Source organism: Ursus americanus, chromosome 16, assembly GCF_024610735.1.
Source record: "Ursus americanus isolate L20-20 chromosome 16, mUrsAme1.1.p, whole genome shotgun sequence".
NCBI classification, from domain to species: domain Eukaryota; kingdom Metazoa; phylum Chordata; class Mammalia; order Carnivora; family Ursidae; genus Ursus; species Ursus americanus.
The window spans coordinates 12,172,682-12,195,791 of NC_142142.1; the positions used below are offsets into that span (position 1 = coordinate 12,172,682).

At 38.0% G+C, this 23,110-nt stretch overlaps 1 protein-coding gene across 2 annotated transcripts in view; it reads right to left on the reverse strand.

Annotated features, from left to right (window-relative positions):
• The window catches only part of RSF1 (remodeling and spacing factor 1), a 140,509-nt gene that overhangs the window by 7,494 nt on the left and 109,905 nt on the right, over positions 1 to 23,110 (reverse strand). The window contains exons 6-13 of one of the 2 annotated variants that reach the window (XM_045816177.2): positions 21,256 to 23,012; positions 19,333 to 19,539; positions 14,841 to 14,945; positions 13,537 to 13,616; positions 8,688 to 8,742; positions 7,468 to 7,577; positions 2,950 to 3,017; positions 1,505 to 1,712 (exon numbers count right to left, since the gene is read on the reverse strand). In XM_045816177.2, coding sequence (XP_045672133.1) covers positions 1,505 to 1,712; positions 2,950 to 3,017; positions 7,468 to 7,577; positions 8,688 to 8,742; positions 13,537 to 13,616; positions 14,841 to 14,945; positions 19,333 to 19,539; positions 21,256 to 23,012 — 2,590 coding nt within the window. Of the gene's footprint in view, positions 1 to 1,504; positions 1,713 to 2,949; positions 3,018 to 7,467; positions 7,578 to 8,687; positions 8,743 to 13,536; positions 13,617 to 14,840; positions 14,946 to 19,332; positions 19,540 to 21,246; positions 23,013 to 23,110 lie in introns of both variants that reach the window. The other variant, XM_045816176.2, reaches the window with a different exon arrangement.

The following is a 23,110-nucleotide window of genomic DNA, read 5'->3' on the forward strand; positions in this document are numbered from 1 at the left end:
TGAATTATTATGATTCTGAGTTCAAATTCTAACAAGTCCAGTGAATCATTCAGTAATGGTTAATATAAAACACCTGGATAATTTATCAATTTGTCTGTTAAGAAAATGGAGAAAGGTTTTGCCATCTATTCTTCTCTTAGGAGGAGTTAAGAAGATGAACTGATGCTGATTTTGGCATTTTGGGATGTCCCCCACATGCCTTAAATTTAACACGTCCCAAAGAGAACTCATTATTTCCTCACCTATTCCTCTCTTCTGTCTCCGAGCCTTATATTTGGAACTCTTACCCATCCAGTAAGTCAAACCAGAAACCTGGTATTCTTCCTAATTTCTCCCTTTTCATTTCTCATTATCTAATCAATTATTAGCCCCTCTCTGAGTCAACCTCTTAAATCTTATAGAATCTAAAATCTCTTAATATCTCAAACCTGATCCCTCCTCTGTCGGGCACTCCTCTCCCACCTAAACCACCATAGCAATTGCCCAGGGAGTCCCTCTAGTCTCTAGACTCATTTCCCCTCCATCTAGCCTCCAAATGAACGCCAGGATGAATTTTTCTGAAACATAAACTTCATTAGCGTGACGCTTAAAACCCATCCATGGGCTTTCATCATCTTCAGAGGAAGAGTCCGAATTCCCGTGCATGACAAACAAATCACTCCATCATCTGGTCCCTTTTCATCTTTTAGCCGCATCTCCAGCAGGGCACTCTTTACTTCTTCCCCATATTCTTGCTACCCTGACATACCAGGAGTTTCCTAAATATTCCATGAAGTCTTATGCCTTGCTGCCTCGGACATGTGACTGCTCTTAGGATGCCCTCTTTCTCATCCTGCTTTGAATCTCAAACTCACTGATTTGCCCCATTTTTCATTCTTCAAATTTCAGATCAAGCTTTATTTAAACTCTAAGGATTTCCATGAACTCCCTAAATTTATCAGACTCTTCCTTTATACCCTAACTTAGGCTTTACCTACATGTTAGTAGCAATCACACAGAATGACTTTTTTGTGGTTCACACGTTTGTTTCTCCCACTAACAATCTGAGAGGAGAAACTCTGCAGTATTATTTCAACACTTGCTCTGCGGGAAAATCCTTCCCAATCCTCCATACTGGATTACCTGCCCCAACCAAAACCTCTGTGGGTCACCAGCAAATAGTACCTAATTACCTGTGCTTGTCCAATTCTCACATTTGACTAGGAACCTCTCATGGACATGTTGGCAGAAGGTGGCACGGAGATGCACAGCAAATGAATGCTTGATTCCAGTTAATAAAATCTAAATACAGTATTAAATATTAAACAACCATAAACCTACTTTGTTTTGATCTAAAAAGAACCAAGATCAGCACTCCTGAATATGTTTTAAATAGCCTGAAAACAAAAAGAGATCGTCCCTGTGCACAAAGAACCAAAGCGCCATCACAGCATGGCCAAGCTTCCTCTGCGAGCCCCATTTACGCCTGTCTCTAGGGAACGGGATCGGCTGGCAGGCCACGCACCCGTCGCTGATCTTGAATTCATCCTCACTCTCTTCTTCATCCAGGTTGCTGTCACTGTCCAGATCATTCAGTCGCCGGCGTTTCTTCCGGCGTGCAGCAGCTGCCCTCTGGGGTCGTTTATTTTCTTTTCTTTCTTCATCCAAAATAGTAGAGATGTCTTTCCCACGGTGGCCTGTGATGGTGGAGATATCTTTTCCTCGGCCGGCTCCTGAGTTCAGGGGTGGGAGGGAGGGCAATAAGGGGAACAGAGGGAGGGAGGAAGAGAAACGACGGCACGTTTATTAAAAGCTTCTCTTTAATATCTAGAACTGTCCTTGTTCAAGCTTAGCGGCTCATTTATTTTTTTCCTACAAGTAAGTTTTCTCACAACTTCAGCTGACAGAGCTCTCATCAAGAGAATTTTTGCATGTGTTTAGTCTACTAAGTGGAAGTTCACCACGTACAGATTAAAAAGTTGGATATAATTTGCACACTATATAACATTCACCCTTTTATAGTGTATAGTTCAGAGGTTTTCAGCAGTCACAAAGTTGTGCAACCATCACCACTAACAAATTCCAGAACATTTTCATCAACCTCGAAGGAAACCTCATACCTATTAGCAATCACTCAAGAAACTCTTCTTCAAAGTTGTCTTTTGGACATGGCTTTAGAGAGAGACCAATCCGTTTTCGTTTAACTGTGTGTGCAGGACAGAAAAGGTGAGAATCCCGCAGCAAAGCTGTAAATAAGGTGCAGAGCCCTGGAAAAGCTGGTGACTTCTTCAGACAGCCTATTTACTGCTAATCCTCTTCAGAGTTCTCCAAAGTACTAATGGAAACCACAGTGTTCCACACCAGAGCACTGGTAATTCTCTACATTGCTCTTGCATTAAATTACCTTCAAATCCTTCTGTTTTTATGGCATCTGTTAAAGACTATGAAATTAATAAACTGATTTTTAAAAGGCTGATCTAAAGCTATTCGGATGATCCATAATGTTTAAGATTTTGTAGCAGCAGTGATCTAAACAACAAGAAAGTTTAAGTGGGTTTTCTATTTGGAAGCAGAAGTAAATTTTTTAATCTATAGAGGAACATTTACATTTTTTATCAGGTCATAAAACTACTTGGAAAGTAATTAGTAAGATCTGAGTCTACACACTGACACTATGTCCACAAATTATTTTTAATCTCAGACATTTAACATCAGTAGAGAATTAAAAAAAATGCATATATATATATATATATATATATATATATATATATATATATGCTTACTGCTTTAATCAGCATTGTTTTTTTGCTTTTAAAATAATCTCTATGCCCAATGTGGGGTTCGAACTCACGACCCCAAGAGCGAGAGTCACGTGCTGTACTGACTGAGCCAGCCAGGTGCCCCGATCGGGGCATGTTAAGCTAACTTACTGGCCAAGTCACTGAAGAAGAGGGAATGATAAACACATACCTCCTCCATCAGCTTCTTTGATATCATCTTCTATAGCTTCATCGATTGCTTCATCGAATTCATCAAATCTAAAATACATGCAACAATCACGTCACAGCCTGTCCTGGTACATGGGTTAGGAGGGGTTGCCTCTGAAATGAAAAAGGCCTGAACATAAAAATGCTCTTGGCCGCTTCGGGACTGTGTGACTTGGACTACATCACTTCACTCCTGTTAATCTCCATTTCTTCTGTAAATCAGTATCTAACTCATTTTCAAAGATCATCTATACCAGGCATCAGCAACTATTTTTGTAAAGGGCTAAACTATTTTAGGCTTTGTAGGCTGTACCGTCACTGTCGCAGCCACTCCACCCTGCCGCTGTGCCGCAAAAGCCACCGTAGATAACCAAGTTCCAACAGAGCTTTATCTATGGCCACTGGGATCTGAATTTCATGTAACCGTCCTAAGATTTTCTTCTTTTGATGCTTTTTTCGATCATTTATAAGTATAAAAACCATTCCTAGGTCATGGGCTATGTCTGCATAAACTGGAGGTGAGCTGGGATTTGCTCTGCAGGCCATAGTTTGCCAACCTCTAACCACACAGAAATCACGCAGCAAAGTAAGTTGAATACATGTTCCAGAAATAACAGGAAGTGTGAGAACTACACTATTATTGTCATCGGAGATTATATTACTGTTATTATCAAAATCCACATACAGATGGTCAGAATTTTAGAACTAGGTAAAAGTACTTTTTCTCACAAGGGCCATTGCCCCCAATTTAAAGAAGACAAGTCTAGATGATCCCCAAGATTTCTTTTTTTTTTTTTTAAAGATTTTATTTATTCGACAGATATAGAGACAGCCGGCGAGAGAGGGAACACAAGCAGGGGGAGTGAGAGAGGAAGAAGCAGGCTCACAGCGGAAGAGCCTGATGTGGGGCCCGATCCCACAACGCCGGGATCACGCCCTGAGCCGAAGGCAGACGCTTAACCGCTGTGCCATCCAGGCGCCCCAAGATTTCTTCACATACAAAACTCCTTTCACTTTAGGCCTGAGAGGACCAAAAGGATAAAGTGACTTGTCTAAAACTATGCAAAATATGGCAATTACTAGCCACGTGTGGCGATCTATATTAAAACTAATTAAAATAACTCACTGTAATTTTTTAAAACTTGTAAGGCATCCCTTTTGAGTTCTAACTCCTTTGCAAAATTTCTTTACAAGAAATTATCTTCTTTCAGAAGTGCTTCTGAGTCTTTCTTAAATTTTATGTAATCAAATCTCCTTTCCATTACTGTTTCTTTTTTTTTTTTTTTAAAGATTTTATTTATTTGACAGAGAGAGACAGCCAGTGAGAGAGGGAACACAAGCAGGAGGAGTGGGAGAGGAAGAAGCAGGCTCCCAGCAGAGGAGCCTGATGTGGGGCTCCAACCCAGAACGCCGGGATCACACCCTGAGCTGAAGGCAGACGCTTAACGACTAAGCCACCCAGGTGCCCCTCCATTACTGTTTCTATGTTTGGTGCTATGCTTAAAAAGTTGCTCCCTATAGTAAGATTACATGCCTTCCTTAAATCTTTTTGGGAACTAGATGAGGTATAAATAAATGAATCAGACAATACATCTTACCATAAATTTCTATATTACTGTTATATAAATTAAGAGCTGAAGGGATCATCTGCATTAATCCGCCATCAACCAAGACCTAGGGAAATGGACCATTCCAAATTACATGGGTAATACATGGTATGGTGAGGACTATAATCTTATTTTCTGTACCGCAAACCAATGCTCCCTCTAGTCAACTTTGATGTCATCCTCTCTGTTAGGAGAAATAAGAATTTGATAAATAATTATTAAATGATAATGGTGATGAAATTCTTTTTTGTCCTCTTTCTGTGGTAATACTTTACTAAGTGCTTTACACTTTATACTCACAATAATCCCATTGCACCCATGTACAAATTAAATTCTAGGTGTATTTAGAGCTTAAATATGAGGAGTAAAACTTATTAGGGAAAGCATATGAAGGACTCTCTTAATGTCTCTCAGCTAAATTTCTTTTAAAAAGTATTAAGAAGCAGAAATAAAGAAAAAATGACAAGAGACATATAAACACCCGGCAAGCACGTGAAAAGATGCTCATCATCAACAGCCATTGGAGAAATGCAAATCGAACCCACAAGATACTGCCTCACATCCGCCACGGTGGTCACACCGCTACGGTGGTCACCATAAATCCTCCAAAGCCAACAAGTGTTGGCAAGGATGGGGAAAACCTGGAAACTATATGCTGCTGGGGGACAGCAAAATGGTGCAACTGCCATGGAAAACATCATGGCAGTTCCTCAAAAAAACACAAAAAGACAAGTACCATAAGATCCAGCAATCCCACTTCTGGGTATACATCCAGGATGAAATGCTGACAGTAAATCTCTCCTTCTTTTAACAACCACAACTAACATCAAGGTTGAAAGATAATACGGTTCTACTGTAAGGCTGGTTCTGAAACTGTACATTGTTAGAACAGGACTGACATATTAGGAAATAATTCAAGCATAATGTGTATTTTATACTTGCTTTCAGTAATCTTACTCATGAGAAACACTAGGTAAATGTAGAAAACGGCGCCCAGAACACAGGCATACACACACGATGCATACTATACACACCTCAAACATCCGCCAGCAACCTCCGCTCCTCATTGTGCTCTAAGCTGGAGCCGCCTGCATCGACAACTTCCCGGTTGATTTCGAATAACCCTCCTCCTACCACCACACAACGACTTACAAATCGCAACCCACCTCACAACCACTCCTACAAACTTCAGGGATTTTTCAACATACAATGTCGTAGTTAGTGTAGTATTTATATTAGTTGTTAACCATTTAACATGTGTCAAATGTTACTGTTTTTTTTACATTCATATCTTTAAAAACAAATAGTCACTAATGAAATTTTTGAGTGTGGCCCTACCCCGATATTTCCCACAATCCCTGTGGCTTATATTGTGTGATTTTACACAGCACGGCAATTTTTAGAAATACGTATGTTGTATTACGGCAGAAGTGACTTGACACTTGCACTTTCCATCAGCAGGCTCTGATTTCATTAGTTATGATGATTTTATATAAAATGGTACTTTATTTTTCAGTTGTTTTTTTTTTTTAAAGAATAAGATAGATACCGTTCTTGCACGTATTAAGGATATTACTCTTACTAATCTTACTGCACTTTACAGTTTTAACCATTAATGACAGCAGCAAACTATACATGGAAACCCTTCCATGATTACTGATGAAAGTTCATAAACAAGAAGCAAGCACAAACTTCTATAAAATCAACTTTGTATTTCACCTTTATTTATTTATTTAAAGATTTATTTATTTGACAGAGAGAGAGACAGCGAGAGAGGGAACACAAGCGGGGGGAGGGCAAAGGGAAAAGCAGGCTTCCACCGAGCAGGGAGCCCAATGTGGAGCTCAATCCCAGGACCCTGGGAGCATGACCTGAGCCAAAGGCAGACACTTAACGAATGAGCCACCCAGGCACCCCTCATCTAATTATTTAAGTTAAAGACTGTTTTGGTGTTGTCTAAGACCACAGGTCAAATAATGATCTAAAATAATTAAAATATAACTTACTTATTATTTGAGTAAGACAAGTGGTTTAGTGGAAAGAACACCAGACATTCAGAAGATAAGATTTTAGTGTAGGTTTAGCTACTAACAGAGTGACCTTGGAAAAATCTCTCTCTCTCTCTCCCTCTCCCTCTCTCGTATTTCTGGTGGCAGATTCTTTCAATAGACATTTTTGGAGCACTTACTATTTGCTGGCATTATGCTAGCCGCAAAGGGCAGAAGAATGTGTAAAACAGATGTGGTCCTTACCTTCATGCTGATAGTCCCGTTGAGGGGGGAGAAATATTAATTCAATAATTAAAATCACAATTATTACAACCATGACAAACGCTTTCAAAGAGAAGAACTGGTTGCTATGAGGGCATATAATAGATTTGATCAAGAGAAGGTTAACAAGGTGAAAACAGGAGGGAAATTCTAGGTAGAGTAAACAGCATGTGCAAAGGAGCTGAAAGAAGACTATGGCTGATAATGACAGAGTGAGGGAAAATGTGGTTGAGACGCAGCTGAAAAGCTGAGTACAGAGCAGACTCTGCACTGCCTGTAGGGGCCTTGTTAGAGGCATCGATCCTTATCCCAAGAGCTACAGAAATCTGACAAAGTATATTAAGCAGAAGAGGATGACATGAGCAAATTACGTTTTGAAAAAGATCATGCTGGCTGCTCTAAAACTGCATGAATCTAAAGACAGTAAATAAATAAATAAATATATACATACATACATATATATATATACACACACACACACACACCCACACACATATATATATAAAAATATATAACCACTAATGATCATTAGGAAGGGAAAAGCATATACTTTTGGGTCATATTGTATAATTTAAAAAATATTTTACATTCTTTTACTGTAACCATTTCCACATTATTTCATACCTATAACTTATACATTTCCGTGTTCTTGTTGATCTCCTTTCAAGTAAGTTTGCTTTGGATTTTTTCGAATCTTTTTTCTTTTCTTCATGATCTTCAGAAAAATCTGGCTCCTGGTTTAAAAATATGATAATGAATATACAGGTTATTAGGACGAAAAAAAAGCTTCTTGGAATTAATAGTTTTCTAATGTCTGGCTAGGCAGGACATGTGAAAGATGTGAAAAAGTGAGGTGATCCCACCCCCTAAAACTGAATGAATATGGCAACACTAAGTAGAGAGATTTAAAAAGAATACTGGTGATCAAAGGATGAAGCCCTTCCGTATTAAAATTCTTACGTTTCTGTGAGTTTATAATTACCTCTTTTAAAACAATCATGATGAAGTTTCTCCAATGAGAAATTTTTTAACAAATAATTAAATTTAACATATAGAAGATATTCAGAAGATATGCTAAATCAATGAAATAATGGATTTAGAAAAAGAAAGAAGCATGATGATGAAGGAAAGTAACTAATCAAGACAGGTTACTTAAGCATGTGATTTAATTAAGCCTGAATGAAACTGTACGAAACCAGGAACATTTCTTCATTTCAAATGAAAACTATGTTACGTGTACTTTCACTCATGAGAAATCCTTAATTAGCAATCAGACTGATAAATGTAAAACAATATTCCTTCAAAGAAACCAACTGTTAAGAACAAATATTGAAGTTTCTAATAACCAATGCCCAAAGCGCAGAATTAAAAACCCAATCTCCCTGAACAATTCTTTTGTCACTTTACATAAACAGCACATAAAGAAGCTAAAAACAAATTACCCAGTATAATACAAGGTTAAAAAAAAAAAACACCCCAGAACATAAAACCCATAGGGGTGAGCTATATAAATCTGATCTGAATGTGATATTACATTTTAGGGCTATCAGCATATATGCAATTTTATTTTATTATCATTGTTATTTTCTTTAGTAGGCTCAAACTTACGACCCTGAGATCAAGAGTTGCATGCTCTACCAACTGAGCCAGACAAGCAGCCCAGCATATATTTAATTTTAATCATGAGTGAAAATATGAGTGATTTCTTCAAGGTCCTAAATTTCCACTTTTAATTAAACAGGTATACTATATATTTAAAACTATTCACATTACATAAAGTGGGTTAAGTTTTAGAACAATTATGGTAGTCTCTTCTCCAAAAATACTATAACCCAGAAACTTACTTGTGGAGGAATGATGTTTTCAATACTGATACCCACATACACCAAACGTTCTTTCCTTTAAATGAAAAACAAAAATGCACGCAAAATGAGATTTGCTAAAAATAAAACTGTTATGAAAACATTACTAACACAGACAATACTAAAATTATGACTTCATGGTAACGGCAGAGGCTAGGTCACAGACATGTTAGCTACGGTCTACAGAGCTTATCGTACTGGTATCTGCAGGAGGCACAAAACTTTCTAAAGGTAAAAACTGTAAAAAGGTGTAACTGAAAATTGTAGTCTTGGAAGTAATTATACTGATGAAATAAAACCTGTAAACTGAAGTAGACAAGGAAACTTCATGAAGAGCGTCATGCTGCAACGCACTGACAAAGTGATTAGACAGAAAGTCAACGCTGGACAAACTAGATCTTTGTTACGCTGGATGTTTTCATATGCGTATATACACAACTGTAATCTCATGGTAATAAATATCAATACTAAAAAAAAAATTCTATACAACAGAACCACGTCAAGGCCCCAGGGAATGATACTAAGACCATGCATTTGCAGAGAAGAAAAAAAGCAATGCAGCCGCATGGCTCTGCACCTAGTTGCTCCAGTGAAGATTATTTTTAGAGCCAGTTAACACTCCTCCAGGCAATGTGGATTAGAACACTAACAAGATCTCCATAGTTTCCTTTCAAAGAAACAAACCTTTGTTGATTTTAATTCAACAAATTTTACATAACAAAGTGCTACACCCAATAGGTGGTTTTTCTGGTTCTCCCGAAGTTAATCTAATTCACCTAGGACAGATGAGCTCTTATATACAGGCCAGTGTACGTTGAACTGAACAGAAATAATGACCACTCTCCCTCCCTTTGCTTGTGCTCTCCCTTATAGACGGGCATTAATCATCCAGTTAGCTGGGTCCTTTAGAATGCAGCCTTCACTGCCCTAGAAACCCTTGGCTCTGTTAATAAGAATCTTAGTCTTTTTGAGATGGGTTATAAAGCTATTCAGTCAACAACTGGCATGTAAGAAAATGATAAAAGTTATTTTAATCAAAACCTGATTAAAAATAGTACAGTTAATGAATTAAAAACTAGGAAAGGCAAGAACGTACTAGCTGAAATTAACAGGGAAGGCTTCACGGTTAAGTCAGAACTTGAGTTCTCTGTTACTAAGTATGTTCGACACATATCTATCCTTACCCTAACTGAGCTTACTGTTTCTATCAGTTTCCTCTTTAAAACCTCAAAATCTCTACTTTCACTTGATCATTATTATCTCCTCAATTCAACTGAAAAACATTCAGTTCACGTCCACTGTATTTAGGTTATGATTTGTGTCAGGCTTGGGAATCCTAAGGGCAAATAATACATGGTTCTTGTCCTCACAATTATTTAACAACTGACTGTAGTCCATTATGAACAGGTATAATGGAAACATGAAAAAAGAATAACTTGCTTGAAGAGCTGAGAAAGTTGAGGCTTTAAATAGGTGGTAACAGTTGAGTAAGCTCTTGAAGGTAGGTTTGATTTCCACAGCATTCTCTTGCTCAGTAAACTTACAGAAAGATATGTCTTCCATTCCATCTCGCCACTATGTAGCTCAATGATCATACCGGGCCCGGACCTCGTCATTACAAATAACCACACCCCTCCTAAAATTTCAATTTCAGGGAACCTATTCTCTGACATCTCCTGGCTCACTTTCCGGCTCACTCCCTCTGGTACACTGATTTCAACAATTCCCTAACTCCGGTGGGACCTCTAACCATCGACCCTAGCCTCTTTTCACTGTCCATTACTCCCTTGTGTCCTTACTTTCCCCCTTACCTGGCTTAGACTCCAGGGTCCATCATTATAAATACTCCTTTGCATACACTTTCAAATTCCTTGTCTCTTTCTCTCCTTCCCTCTGTTACATTACCTGGAAAATTCCAACCCTGATTAAATCCAACTCTCTGCTAGCAAACACTAGTAAAAGTACTCTGGAAGTACAGAGCTATTTGAATTCCCAAATAATTTCTGGCACCAAGTTCTGGAAGGGATGTTTACCAACCCAGTTGAAGGGATTTCTGAAACATCAAATTTCACAGAGCACCACAGCTCCAGCTCTGTAGACAATTTCTGGCCAGTCACTAATTACTCATTGACAAATCCTTCTTTTTCACCATACTGTATAGCCTTTTAAGGTAGAGACCACATAATAAATACACTTCATGTTGATTACACTGCCTGGCATAAAGTGGGTGCTCACTAAATGATGGTTAAATGCTGAATAAATGTATGAACAAAGGGAAAGATACTCTCATGCTAGGATATAGAGAGTAACCAAGGCCCTAAGTTTCTAGGATGAATGCTAGAGAAATTATTTTCACAGATTTTAAAAAGGAAGAATAAAAATGCTCATTTTTAAAAACAGATGAAGTCACCTAGAGTTTACAGTTAATAGATTATTTACTTTAGAAATACACATATTTTGCTGTTTAGAGCCCCTAGGATTCATATATATATCAGAAGCTATATATATTAGGAGCTATAGATAAAGAAAACTTTGTTAACCAGATTATTGGTAAGAATTAAAAAATAATAGCAATAATTCAGTTAACTGGCTTTGTGGCAAACTGTCCTCCCTGTAATAGTAACTTTACTCTCCTCTCTGTGATCCAGTCTCAAAAAGGATTTAGTGTGTGAACTAAGCCACAATTATGGATGTCCTCTTAAAGAATGACATGTGAGTACAGAGGATTACCAAAAGTAGAAGCGAAAGCAAATGAGTCAGCAAATGGAAGACCAACAGTGTGAATAAATATTGTGGCACATTTTAACATAAATTTCTAAAATATTAAGTATTTCTTAACTGCAACAATATACCCTATAGTGAGGCAGCAGTCAAAAAATTTTAACCAGCTTTCCACAGAACTGCTCATTTCTCAGAAGGGCAGGCAGATTTCAAAACGAACAAGGAAAATGCCTAATTTTTTATTACAATTTAATTTGAAGCATCCTTAGTTAAATCTTTTCTAGTGTCAAAATAAAAACACGAACAACTGTGAATATCAAAATAGTCCTAGCAATTATATACAGGACTATTACCCAGAATTTCTATATACAAAGGTATTTAGACAACTGATTTTTTAAAATGAAGTATTTTTATCTCCTAGTCAACTTCAGAGATGAATTTTGCCTTTAAACCAAGTAGCATCCATTATAAACCAGAGAGCTCAAGCTGACTAGTAAGGAAAAAGACATGATCTGGAGGCTGAACCCACAGAATTCAAAGTATGGGGGAGTAAAGCGAGCGGATCATCAAATGAGCTGGCGGACTGTCTTACAGCAAGCTAAGCTGGGGGGTTACCTATGAAATAGCAGTAAAAGCTACAGTGGCAGCAAGTGAAGGTAGTGAGACCAAGCAGGAGACGCTGCTTAGATTTTCTCATAATATGTACAAGTGGACATCAAATCCTCCTGATTAAGCTTCTGAAAATTCTCTCTTAACACCTCCACTTTATTATATAAGGTTGCCCTAGTTCAGGCCTCTACTGCAACAGTCTCAACTCTAATTCTTTTTTATTACCAGTGCATGTTTTCTGAAATAAAGATCTGATTATACTTCTCTCTCCTTTGATGGCTCTCTTACTACCCGTAGAGAGTAATTCAGATGACCCTAGTCAGATATGCCAGGCTGTTCATAATTTGGCCTCAATCTGCGTTTACAACTTCATCTCCTACCGCTCTCCCCCTCTCATATTCACACTTTGTCTTTGCTTGTATTTGGCTCTTTGCCTGAAATATCCTTTCTCTGCATGTCCAACCCTAAGTTATGTTCCAAGGACTTGCCTGATAACCCAAACCCCTACCAGAACTAAACTGCCCCTCCACTATGTTCCTGTATTGCTCTGAATATACCACCATCTGTCTACTTTACTGTATCACTGGCTGATATGGCTGTATTCTGACAGAGGTGAGTTCCCTGTAGGGAGAGCTTTGTCTCACTCACCTTTTCTCTTCAGTTTGGTACACAGTAGGCACGAATAATTGTTTAGCAATAGGATAATCCAAGAAGGTACAAATAATTATAAAGAAACATAAACTTCCTATCCTGATTTTGAGCCCCCTTTTAAAGACTGGATTCAACTCCAGTCTTACCTCCTCCAAGAAGTCTTCTCCAACTGCTTTAAGACTATATCACAGTGGTAAATTGAAAAGGGAGGCATTTCTTATGACTGTAAGTTATGACTCTCACAACACAGTTAGGCATTTAAATGCTCTTTATTTTATCGGTGTTAATTCTGCCCACCCAAAGAGATGACATGGGTAACTAGACCAGCTCTTAGAATTGTCTTGTACTCACTACATACTTAATAGTAAGGTACGTATCCCTCCACATTAACTGGGCCAATATTTATTCAGAGTAGGTTTTGATAAATATTTTAGATCAGGAGTTGGCAAACTTTTCCTGTAAAGGGACAGATAATTAATTAGGCGTGGCAGGTCAAAAGGTTTTTGTTGTACTACTCAGCTCTGCGGCTGCAGTGGTAAAGCAGCAGCAGACAATAAATGAACAAATGAGCCCGGCTGTGTTCCAGCAAAGCTTCTTTTATGGACAGTGAAATTGGAATACAGAATTTCCATCTGTCATGAAGTAAGATTCTTGTTTTGATTTTTTTCCCATCATTTAAAAATGGAAAACAAGCATACCTAGTGGACAGTACAAAAATAAGGACATGCCAAATTTGACCTACAGGTCACAGTTTGCCAAAAATTACTTTAGACAGATATATTACCCCATACTGCAAGACAATTTTACTATCAAATTCTCAAGTAAAACATCGACACACACATCACAATACCTGCGTTCAGCACGCTCCTTCTTCTTTAAGGCCACATCCAAATCCTGCAATTGTTCTTCTAATTTCTCACATAGTAGTTTCTGAAAGAGCAAAACACGAGTGTTATTTTTCTTTAAAGAAAGCTCTGCGCCCAGCGGGTGGCGTGAACGCATGACCCTGAGATCAAGAGTCACATGCTCTACTGACTGAGCACTGAGCAGCCAGGTGCCCCCATGAGTGTCATTTTTAACATCTTTCCACAAACATTTCTCCCCTGCATGCTGGCTCATGGCTACTGTGCTATTCTGAGAGCTGATGAGGGATCACGCAGCGAATGAACACTGAAACGGTCCTTGTGTTTAGTAACTACATAAAGAGATGCCTCAGCATGCACTGACCTGAAGATGAGCACAGCATCTCTGCAGTAAGACACACGTCAGGGAGACTCCTAGCCTCATCAAGAAACACATTCTATGCCTATCTTGCTGGTGGTAATCAACGTTTAAAATAGCATCTGGCACAACATGTTTACATGACAGTGATGAAAAAGTTTTAAGAATCCCACAACATTTTTAAGGGAGAAGGTTCTATGTACAATACAATATAATGGTGCCAATCACTATTTTTCAAAAAGAGAATGGGAAAAAAATGACACAACCACGCCACATGGTGACTGGGTCAAAACAGAGCTGAAGAATGTAACTGAGAAAGCTATGCTAAGCCAAGGGAGTCCACTTCGATGGGAAGTGCAATAAAGCCCATCATTTTTAAAGTGAGATGGACTTGTGACAGAAAGGACCCCTTGAGTGCAGTGGCATAAAAATAGCCTGTTCTTCAGCTTTCAAAAGAAATTCACCTGAATCAAGATATAAGAGAAACAGAATCCATGTTTCTATTCATAGTGGCAACATAGCGGTACATACTTCATAAGACCGTCCACAGAACTGGTAAGAAGGAGGCAGGCAGAGAGGAAAAAGAGGATGAAACGAGGGCATAAAGAAACTTATTTCTTCCCTCATGTATCATTTTAATTTGGGGCTATTTGTGCCCATAACAAATGTGAGAAAAAAATAAATCAGAGATTATAATTATATAAAAATGAGAGGTCTTTGAAAAATGCTTTGGGAGAAAAAAAAAAAAAGCCTAAAAGATATTAACTTAAAAGGTAGTTTTTTCAATAGTCTCAAATTTCACAGAATTTTAAACAAAAGGTAAACAATGTCTACAAATGGCTTTGAAAATGAAAAATGTTCAGTGGCTGTCAAGAAGTATTATTAACTGGAATATAAAACTGAGACTGAAAACAAAGGTGTGCTGGGTCATACGTGTTGGCAAGGAGGGCAGAACCACTCTCCATCTGGGATGATCATCAGAGGAGGACGAAGGCAGGCAGTGTGGTACCCACTGTCACAAGAGTCACACAGAAGAATCTGAAATAAATCACAGGTTAATGTCAACCCAATTCTATGACTAAAATTCAGTGACTCTGAAGTTAAAGACATCTCAGTATTTCTTAGTACTACACTAAGAAGTACATTGTATCACAGTATCTTTATTTGGATAAAACTAAAAAAGCTCTGCTAATTGGGATCTAACATGTCATTTTTTTCAAAGTAAAAAAAGAAAATAGTTTGCAATATGTTAAACTACAAAATTTAGCAAAAAATTACAAGTTTTTTTTTTTTTTTAAGATTTTATTTATTTACTTTAGAGAGAGAGAAAAGACAGAGAGTGGAAGCAGGGAGAAGAGCAGAGGAGGAGGGGGAGGGAGGGAGAAAGAATTTCAAGCAGATTCTACACTGAGCACAGAGCCTGACATGGGGCTAGATCTCACGACGCAGACTTCGTGACCCCAGCCAAAACCAAGAGCCAACCGGATGCTCAACCGACTGAGCCAGGCACCCCACAAGTTCTTCTTTCTTTCTTTTCTTTTTCTTTTCTTCCTTCTTTCTAAGATTATATTTAATTTTATTTATTTTTTAAAGTAGGCTCCATGCTTAGCATGGAGCCCAATGTGGGGCTTGAACTCATGACCCTAAGATCAAGACCTGAGCTGAGATCAAGAGTCAGACACTTAACTGGCTGAGCCACTCAGGCATCTCTCAAGATTTTATTTATTTATTTTTTAAAAGATTTTATTTATTTGATAGAGAGAGAGCACAAGCAGGGGGAGTGGCAGGCAGAGGGAGAAGCAGACTCCCCGCTGAGCAGGAAGCGGGACACAGGATTGGATCCCAGGACCCGGGATCATGACCTGAGCCAAAGCCAGACGCTTAACCGACTGAGCCACCCAGGTGTCCCCTTAAGATTTTATTTTTAAGTAATCTCTCCACCCAACATGGGGCTCGAACTCACAATCCTGAGATCAAGAGTCACATGCTCTATAGACTGAGCCAGCCAGGTGCCCCAAATTACAAGTTCTTCTGAACTAGAGTTATAAACCTTTTTTAGTGTGCCTTGATGACTGTAACAACATATCCCTTATAACAAAGTTTTACAGTTCGAGTATCATGAACTTCCCTACCACACGCAGGATTTTTTTTTATAATAATTTTTTATTATATTATGTTAGGGTTTTAAAAATACAAATAATTCCCACTTTATTTTTTACTTAAGGGTTTTATTTATTTATATGCCAGAGAGAGACAGCGAGAGCGAGTGCACAAGCAGAGGAAGCCGCAGGCAGAGGGAGAAGCAGGCTCCCTGCTGAGCAGGGAGCCCAAGGAGGGGCTCAATCCCAGGACCCTGGGATCAGGACCTGAGCCAAAGGCAGCTGCTTAACCAACTGAGCCCCCAGGCATCCCTAACTCCCACTTTAAATAGCATTTCAATTACCTGTCTGTAAGAAACATTCATGATGCTTTTTATCATGAAAATTCAAATATGGAAGGGATGAAAAGTATGAGGAATGGAGCTATACTTAGGACCATCATGTTCACAAACAAAGGCTAACAATAATTAGAACTAAGTTGTCATCTGATATTATTTGAGTTTAAGATGACCAATTCTCTGAAATTTAAAATGTACACTCAGGAATGTTTAACTTAAAAAAACTTAGTTTAAAATAATTTTAGATTTATAGAAGAGTTACAAAGATAGCAGAGTTCCCATAAATCTTTTACCCTGTTTCCATTAATGTTAACATCTTACATAACCATGGGGCATTTATCAAAATTAAGAAATTAACATCAGGGGCGCCTGGGTGGCTCAGTTGGTTAAGTGTCTGCCTTCAGCTCAGGTAATGATCCTGGGGTCCTGGGATGGAGCCTTAAGTTGGGTTCTCTTGCTCAGCGGGGAGCCTGCTTCTCCCTCTCCCTCTGCTCCTCCCCCTGCTTATGCTCTCTCTCTCTGCCAAATAAATAATTAAAATCTAAAAAAAAAAAAAAATTAACATTAGTACATTACTATTAACTGACCAACAGACCTTATTCAGATTTCACCAGCTTTTCTACTAATGTTCTTTTTCTGATTTCAGAATGTGGTCTAGGATATTATATCACATTTAATCATGTTTCCTCAATCACCTCCAACCTGTAACAGTTACTTGGTCTTTGTTTTCCACGACTTTGACAGTTTTGAAGAGTGTTAGTCAGATATTACGTAGACTGCCCCTCAGTTTGGGTTTGTTTGAGGTCCTCCCTTGATTAGACGGAAGTTATGGGTTTTGGAGAACACTATAGAGGTGAAGTGCCCTACTCACTCTATCATATCTGGGAGTACGTGGTATTATCATGACCTATTACTAATAATATTAACCTTGATCACTTGGTTACGGTATCTTTTGGTTTTCATCACTGTGAAGTTACTATTTTCCACTTTCCACACTTACTCTCATTACAAGCAATAAGTCCAGCCCACACTCAAAGAGAGGAGAATTAAGCTCCACTTTCTGGAGGGTGGAGTATCAAAGAATTTGGAGGTGTAAATTCAAACCAACCACAGTAATGAATAAATTTCACCCACTAATTTTAGCGCTCATCAGTGCTACATTATTGCTTGCAACAATTGTTGCTGCGATATTCTAATGACTACCTATTTCCCTCATACCTTCTACTATTTGGAATTCTTCTGTAAAGAAAATATGTCCTTCTCCCCCATTTATTTGCTTATTCAGTCACTTCTTTATATCAGGATCAACTAATGAAGATATATTTTCTTTGGGTTAGAATCTAAAACCATTATTTAATTTATTGTTCAAATTGCCCTAGCCACAGGCACTTGCTAGTTCTTTCAGATTTGTTCCTGTGTCCTTAGGACTCATTTGCATCCTTTTTCTTTAAAACACTTTTTTACTTTCTGACACTATGGGACACTCCAGGCACATCTTGTATTTTCCCTGCCCAAGCCTTTAAATTAGCCATTTCTCCTAAAAGCCTTGGTTCCTTTATTGGAGAATGGTACTTAGAAACCAACATCTGCATGGCTCAGTCAGTTAAGTGTTCAATTCTTGATTTTTGGTTTAGGTCACGACCTTAGGGTCCCGAGCCTTGTGTTGGGCTCCCTGCTCAGTGTGGAATCTGCTTGTCCCCATCCCCTGCTCCTCCCCGTTCTCTTAGATAGATAGATAGATAGATAGATAGATAGATAGATAGATAGATAGATAGATAGACAGATAGATAAGATAGACAGATAAAACCTTAAAATGAAGGAAAGAAACAAACGAAACGTCTGGGTGCTGAGTGCTATGATACTAGGCATCACTGCTTCTAGGCTCTCTCGGAGGACAGAGCTATGATATATTATATATATTATATATATATATATGCAGAACAACCCATGTATACACACAGATCTATATTAAAATAAGCATGAGTTCATACTAGTATCTTCGGCTCTAACCCAGTACACAGGGCTTCTAGGCTCTCTCGGAGGACAGAGCTATGATATATTATATATATATTATATATATATATATGCAGAACAACCCATGTATACACACAGATCTATATTAAAATAAGCATGAGTTCATACTAGTATCTTCGGCTCTAACCCAGTACACAGGGCTCTTTCTAGCCTTTGATCTTGCTCATCTGTAACTTCTTTTTTCTGATACTGAGAAAACTGGCTCCAATTCTCCACACTTCATTTGTTTGTTCAACTGTAGTATATATGTAAAGCAGTTGCTAAATTGCTAACACGAACCATGGGGGGGTAGAGGAGGGCAGCGGGATGCACACTCATGTGCAGTGATTTAAAAATGAAAAGCTGCCTTCCCCCTTCCCCGTACAATGCATCGCCATTTGCTGCTAATACCCAGAACTCAATACTCGGTCATGTTAGTGTTTTACTTGAGTTATACGACTGATCACACAGGCATATGTGGACTACCCTGGGCACCTGATTTCATTTATCACATTGTTTCGATGGTAAAACGTAATCTAAAAGCTCCAATGCTTTTCCTATCACCCCGCACTACTTTCTAGGAAAAAAAGCCATGAAGAACTAGCTCCCATGAATTTTCCAAACTTTAGGCCTTACTTCTTTAAAGTTGGCACTTCAGAAATATCATTATAAATTAAAGGGAAAGAAGAAACATTTAAAGAAAAACAACAGAACGGAAAACTTTGAATGAATTCATTGATCTGTGAGGTTGGGAGTGTATCCTTAAGTAGAAGAAATATCAATATATAAACCAAGGAAAACGAAAGCAGAATTGGGTTATTATCTGAGAAACAGAAATAAAGGTTATTTTGTACACAAAAGCTGTGCAGCATTAAAAAATTTCCAATCATGATCAAACGCAGAAGAGTTAGGCTGCTTTGGGTAAGCACAGCACGCCAGTAAGAGGAGTACTGTTCATTTAGGTCGGGCACATACTAGCTCAGGATGGTTCGGAAGGCCACATTTCTTGCATGGTTCATCATCATCTGCTAGGACAGCTTCTTCGCTTTCCTTTTCTTCCTCTTCCTCTGAAGCTGCAGATGATTTTTCACTGTCCGACCCTTCACTTTCATCATTGCTAGAATATTTCCACCTGCCACGTGTTCGAGAACCAGTCCATCGAACTTTGCCTTTGGGTTTTACCTTGTATAAAATTAAAGATTGGAATAATTTGGTATAATAAGAATATTAAAAAAATAAGCTCATTATATGTCCATTTTTAGTCAAAACACAAGAAGAAAATGAAAATTACTTATCTTCACCACAGATCTACCTACTATTAAATTTTGGTACATATTTCTATTATTTAGTCTACTTTTGTTGGGGGGGTTTATAATGCACATTCTGTCTTCTAAGTATTTTCCCTAGTCATAAAATATATTAGTAACATCACTGTAAATGACTGTACAACATGCCATCACACAGCTATATTTATCTAATCCCTTACTAGACAGACATTTAGGTAGTTTGCCAGTTTTTCACTTTCATCAAAAATGGCTCCTCGTAAATATAAATTTTTACAAACCTCTGTGGTTAGGATAAATTCCTTGAAGAGGATTCTGGGTCAAAGGCCATGCACATTTTTAAAGGTTCTCTAATAGAGCACTGACTATATTCTCACATATTGTTATATAAAAGTTTAAATTCCCATATTAGAAATGAATTTTTATGGGTCAGAACTGCATATAAAAATCCTGACAAATAAAAACATGTATTATTCAGAGAATAAGTTTATAATGTTGTAAACTGCTCTTTACTGCCTGGTTTCACAGTCTTTTAATTCATATTTCAGTTCATTCCTACAGTATAAGTCTGCATCAAAGACCAAAATAATTCTAACAACTAAAGGGGAAATTTTTGTAAATTTTTTTAAAGAAAAATTTAATTTTTTAGGGAATAAAGGATCACTTACAATGAAGAACAATCTGATCACTTAAATAAATTAAAAGTGCACCTTATTGAATTATAACAAACTCCTATAAACTAGCTGTAGATTTGTACTAGATTTTGCTTAAAATAAGAGTTGTAGAAAAAAGAATTCTGGCTTCTAAGACTCATGATTAAATGGGGGAAGACAGACACTCTCGTACATGGTGATGAGAGAGTATACTAATGGGGCCTTTTGGGGAGGGCAATGTAGCAATAGCTATCGAAAGTTAAAATATACACATGCCCCTTGACCCAGCAATGCCAATTCTAGGAGTCTATTCTAAAGAAATACTCACTTATGTCCAAAAGGATCTTCAATGCAGCATTGCCTGTAATAGTGAAAAATTGGAAACAACCTAAATGTCAATCAATAAGGGAGTGATTAAATAAACTGAGGTACATCCACACTACGGAATACTAGGTAGCCGTCAATAACCAAAAGGTAGACTACATCTACTGACATGGAAAGAGTTCAGAGATATGCTGATAAGTGAAAAATTCATAGAAAAATGAACATACTCAATTTATTTTTTAAGTGAATGGGTAAATATTTATGAACATACACATGAATGTATGGAAAAAGAACTGGAAAGAGATGTACCCCAAACTGTTAATAGTGCTTATGGGGCATTTTGATTTTTCAACCATATAGGTTAGGTATTACCTGCATAGTTTACAAAGAGAATATATATTTTCATTTTGCCTGTAATAGAGAAAAAGTTTAAAAGATGACAAGATTATACAGTCTGAAATTTAATATCTAAGGATGCCTAGTGAGAAAAGACAGCTCAGATATAGGAAGAAAGATAGCTTTTTTTTTTTTTTTAATGCTCTTTGAATGACTTCTTTTTAGCCAAAACCAAGAGCTACACTTAGGCCCAATTACTGCTAATAAAAATTAAAACTCAGGAGAAATTTTACCTTGCTTACTTTAGAATTCGTATCCTTCTCCAGTTTTTTCAAATTTTCTTTTTTGTCTGCTTTCTGCAAAGCTGCTGACTCTTCATCCACTTCATCTTCTCCTTCCCCTCTTTTTTTATCAGCTTTCTGATCTCTGATCTCAGCCACTTTTGCTGTGGGTCTAGATATTCTTGGAGACCTCCTTAAGGTACGACCTACATTTGTTTTCTCTTCTTCCTTTTCTGTCTTCTCTTGCTTGGTTTCTGGCTCTAGAACTTGGGGAGGAGAATCTGGCTTCTTCTTCCGACTGGATATCCTAATTGTTAATTTGATGCCTTCTTTCTGCCTTTCAGAGGTTATCTCTGTGTTTTCTGAGGCAGTGGTTTCTTCTTCAGGAACCAGCTTATATTTAAATTTGCTTTTCTGCATAGAACCCTTTGTCTCAGAAGGATCCTCTGTGCCAGAGGTCTGGGCATAGTCCAGATTATCTGCTTCTACCTTGGTGGATTCAGAATCCTTTTTTAGAATTTCTGGGTCTGTTTTTTCTAGGGGCTGACCTTCAGTGGAACTTGTGCTCTGACATTCCACCACTTCCTTTTCTGAGGCTAACTTCTCACAGTGGTCAGTCATGTTAGATGGTGCTGATGTTTCAGCTGCCTCAGGAGAGACTGGCTTTACTGAGTCTAGAGTATACTTTGGAACCTCCTCTGGTATTGGACTCAACCTTTGTGTGTCCTTATCAAGAAAAGTCTTTTTGGACTTCTCTAACTTTTCAAGACATTCTAGGACTGGTGGGCGCTTATCCTTTTTACTTTTGGGAGACTTCTCGTCAACTTTCAGGGTACACGATTCAGTGGCAGATAAAGCAGTTTTCAAAGAGAGATCCTTTGCCATTTCAGAAGTCTCAAGAGAGATTTCCATTTCTGGAGGACCAGTTTCCTCTAATTGCCCTTTTTGATTTGGGGACTCCAACACTGATATTGAACTATCTGCATCTTTCCCTAGAGGGACCACTTCCTTCTCAAGATCGCCTATTTTCATATTCGTTATGACAGAATTTAAGGACTCTGCTCCATTTCCCTCCACGATGACACTTCTGTCTTTAGAGGGGCTACAGCTATCGTCCTTTGTATCATAAAACCTTGTCTCCATTTGTTCTGTTTTAAAATTTGGAGTTACCTTTTCATCACCAACTTCCCCATTTACCAGCTGTTTCCCTTCATGACCCAAAATAGTGATTGTAGAGATCCTTTTACAAGTCTCTTCCTCTTGTTTTATTTCATCTTTCAAAAACTCTTTTGTTGGAGTAACTGATTTACACAAAGGTCCTTTGATTGGACTGTCAAAATCGTCACTCAGTTTAATTTCTCGTTTTTTTAGTGGTATTTTGGCCTGCTGGTCATTTTTAAGTTTCTCGGTTTCTTCTGTAGACTTCTCAGTGATGTCTTGAGATGCTCTAACATTGCCACCGAACTCCAGCCTCTCTGGCTCCAGCTTCTCCATGCTACCTTTGGTATCTTTAGGATCTGGTCTAAATTCCTTTACTTCGACTTTAGTGGGTTTGACATTTTCCTTGAAGGAATCACTTTCTTCTTTGATAATCCTTTTTTCCTCACTTTCTGGCAAAGGTTTTTCTAGCTTGACTATGACTGGCAGTTTGACAAGTTCCTTTTCATCTTCTTTTTCTATTTTCACAGTGGCCTCTTCCAGAGCACGGGGTGTAGAACAGTTTTCTGAATCTACTGGATGCTCTTCACTTTTCATCTTTTCATTTTCCTTCTGTTCCTCTAAAAATCAGGAAAAAAATTTACATAAATCTAAGCATTCAAGATTATAAAATATAAAAGGCTAAATATAATGGATATTCCCATTTGAAATTTCCCTC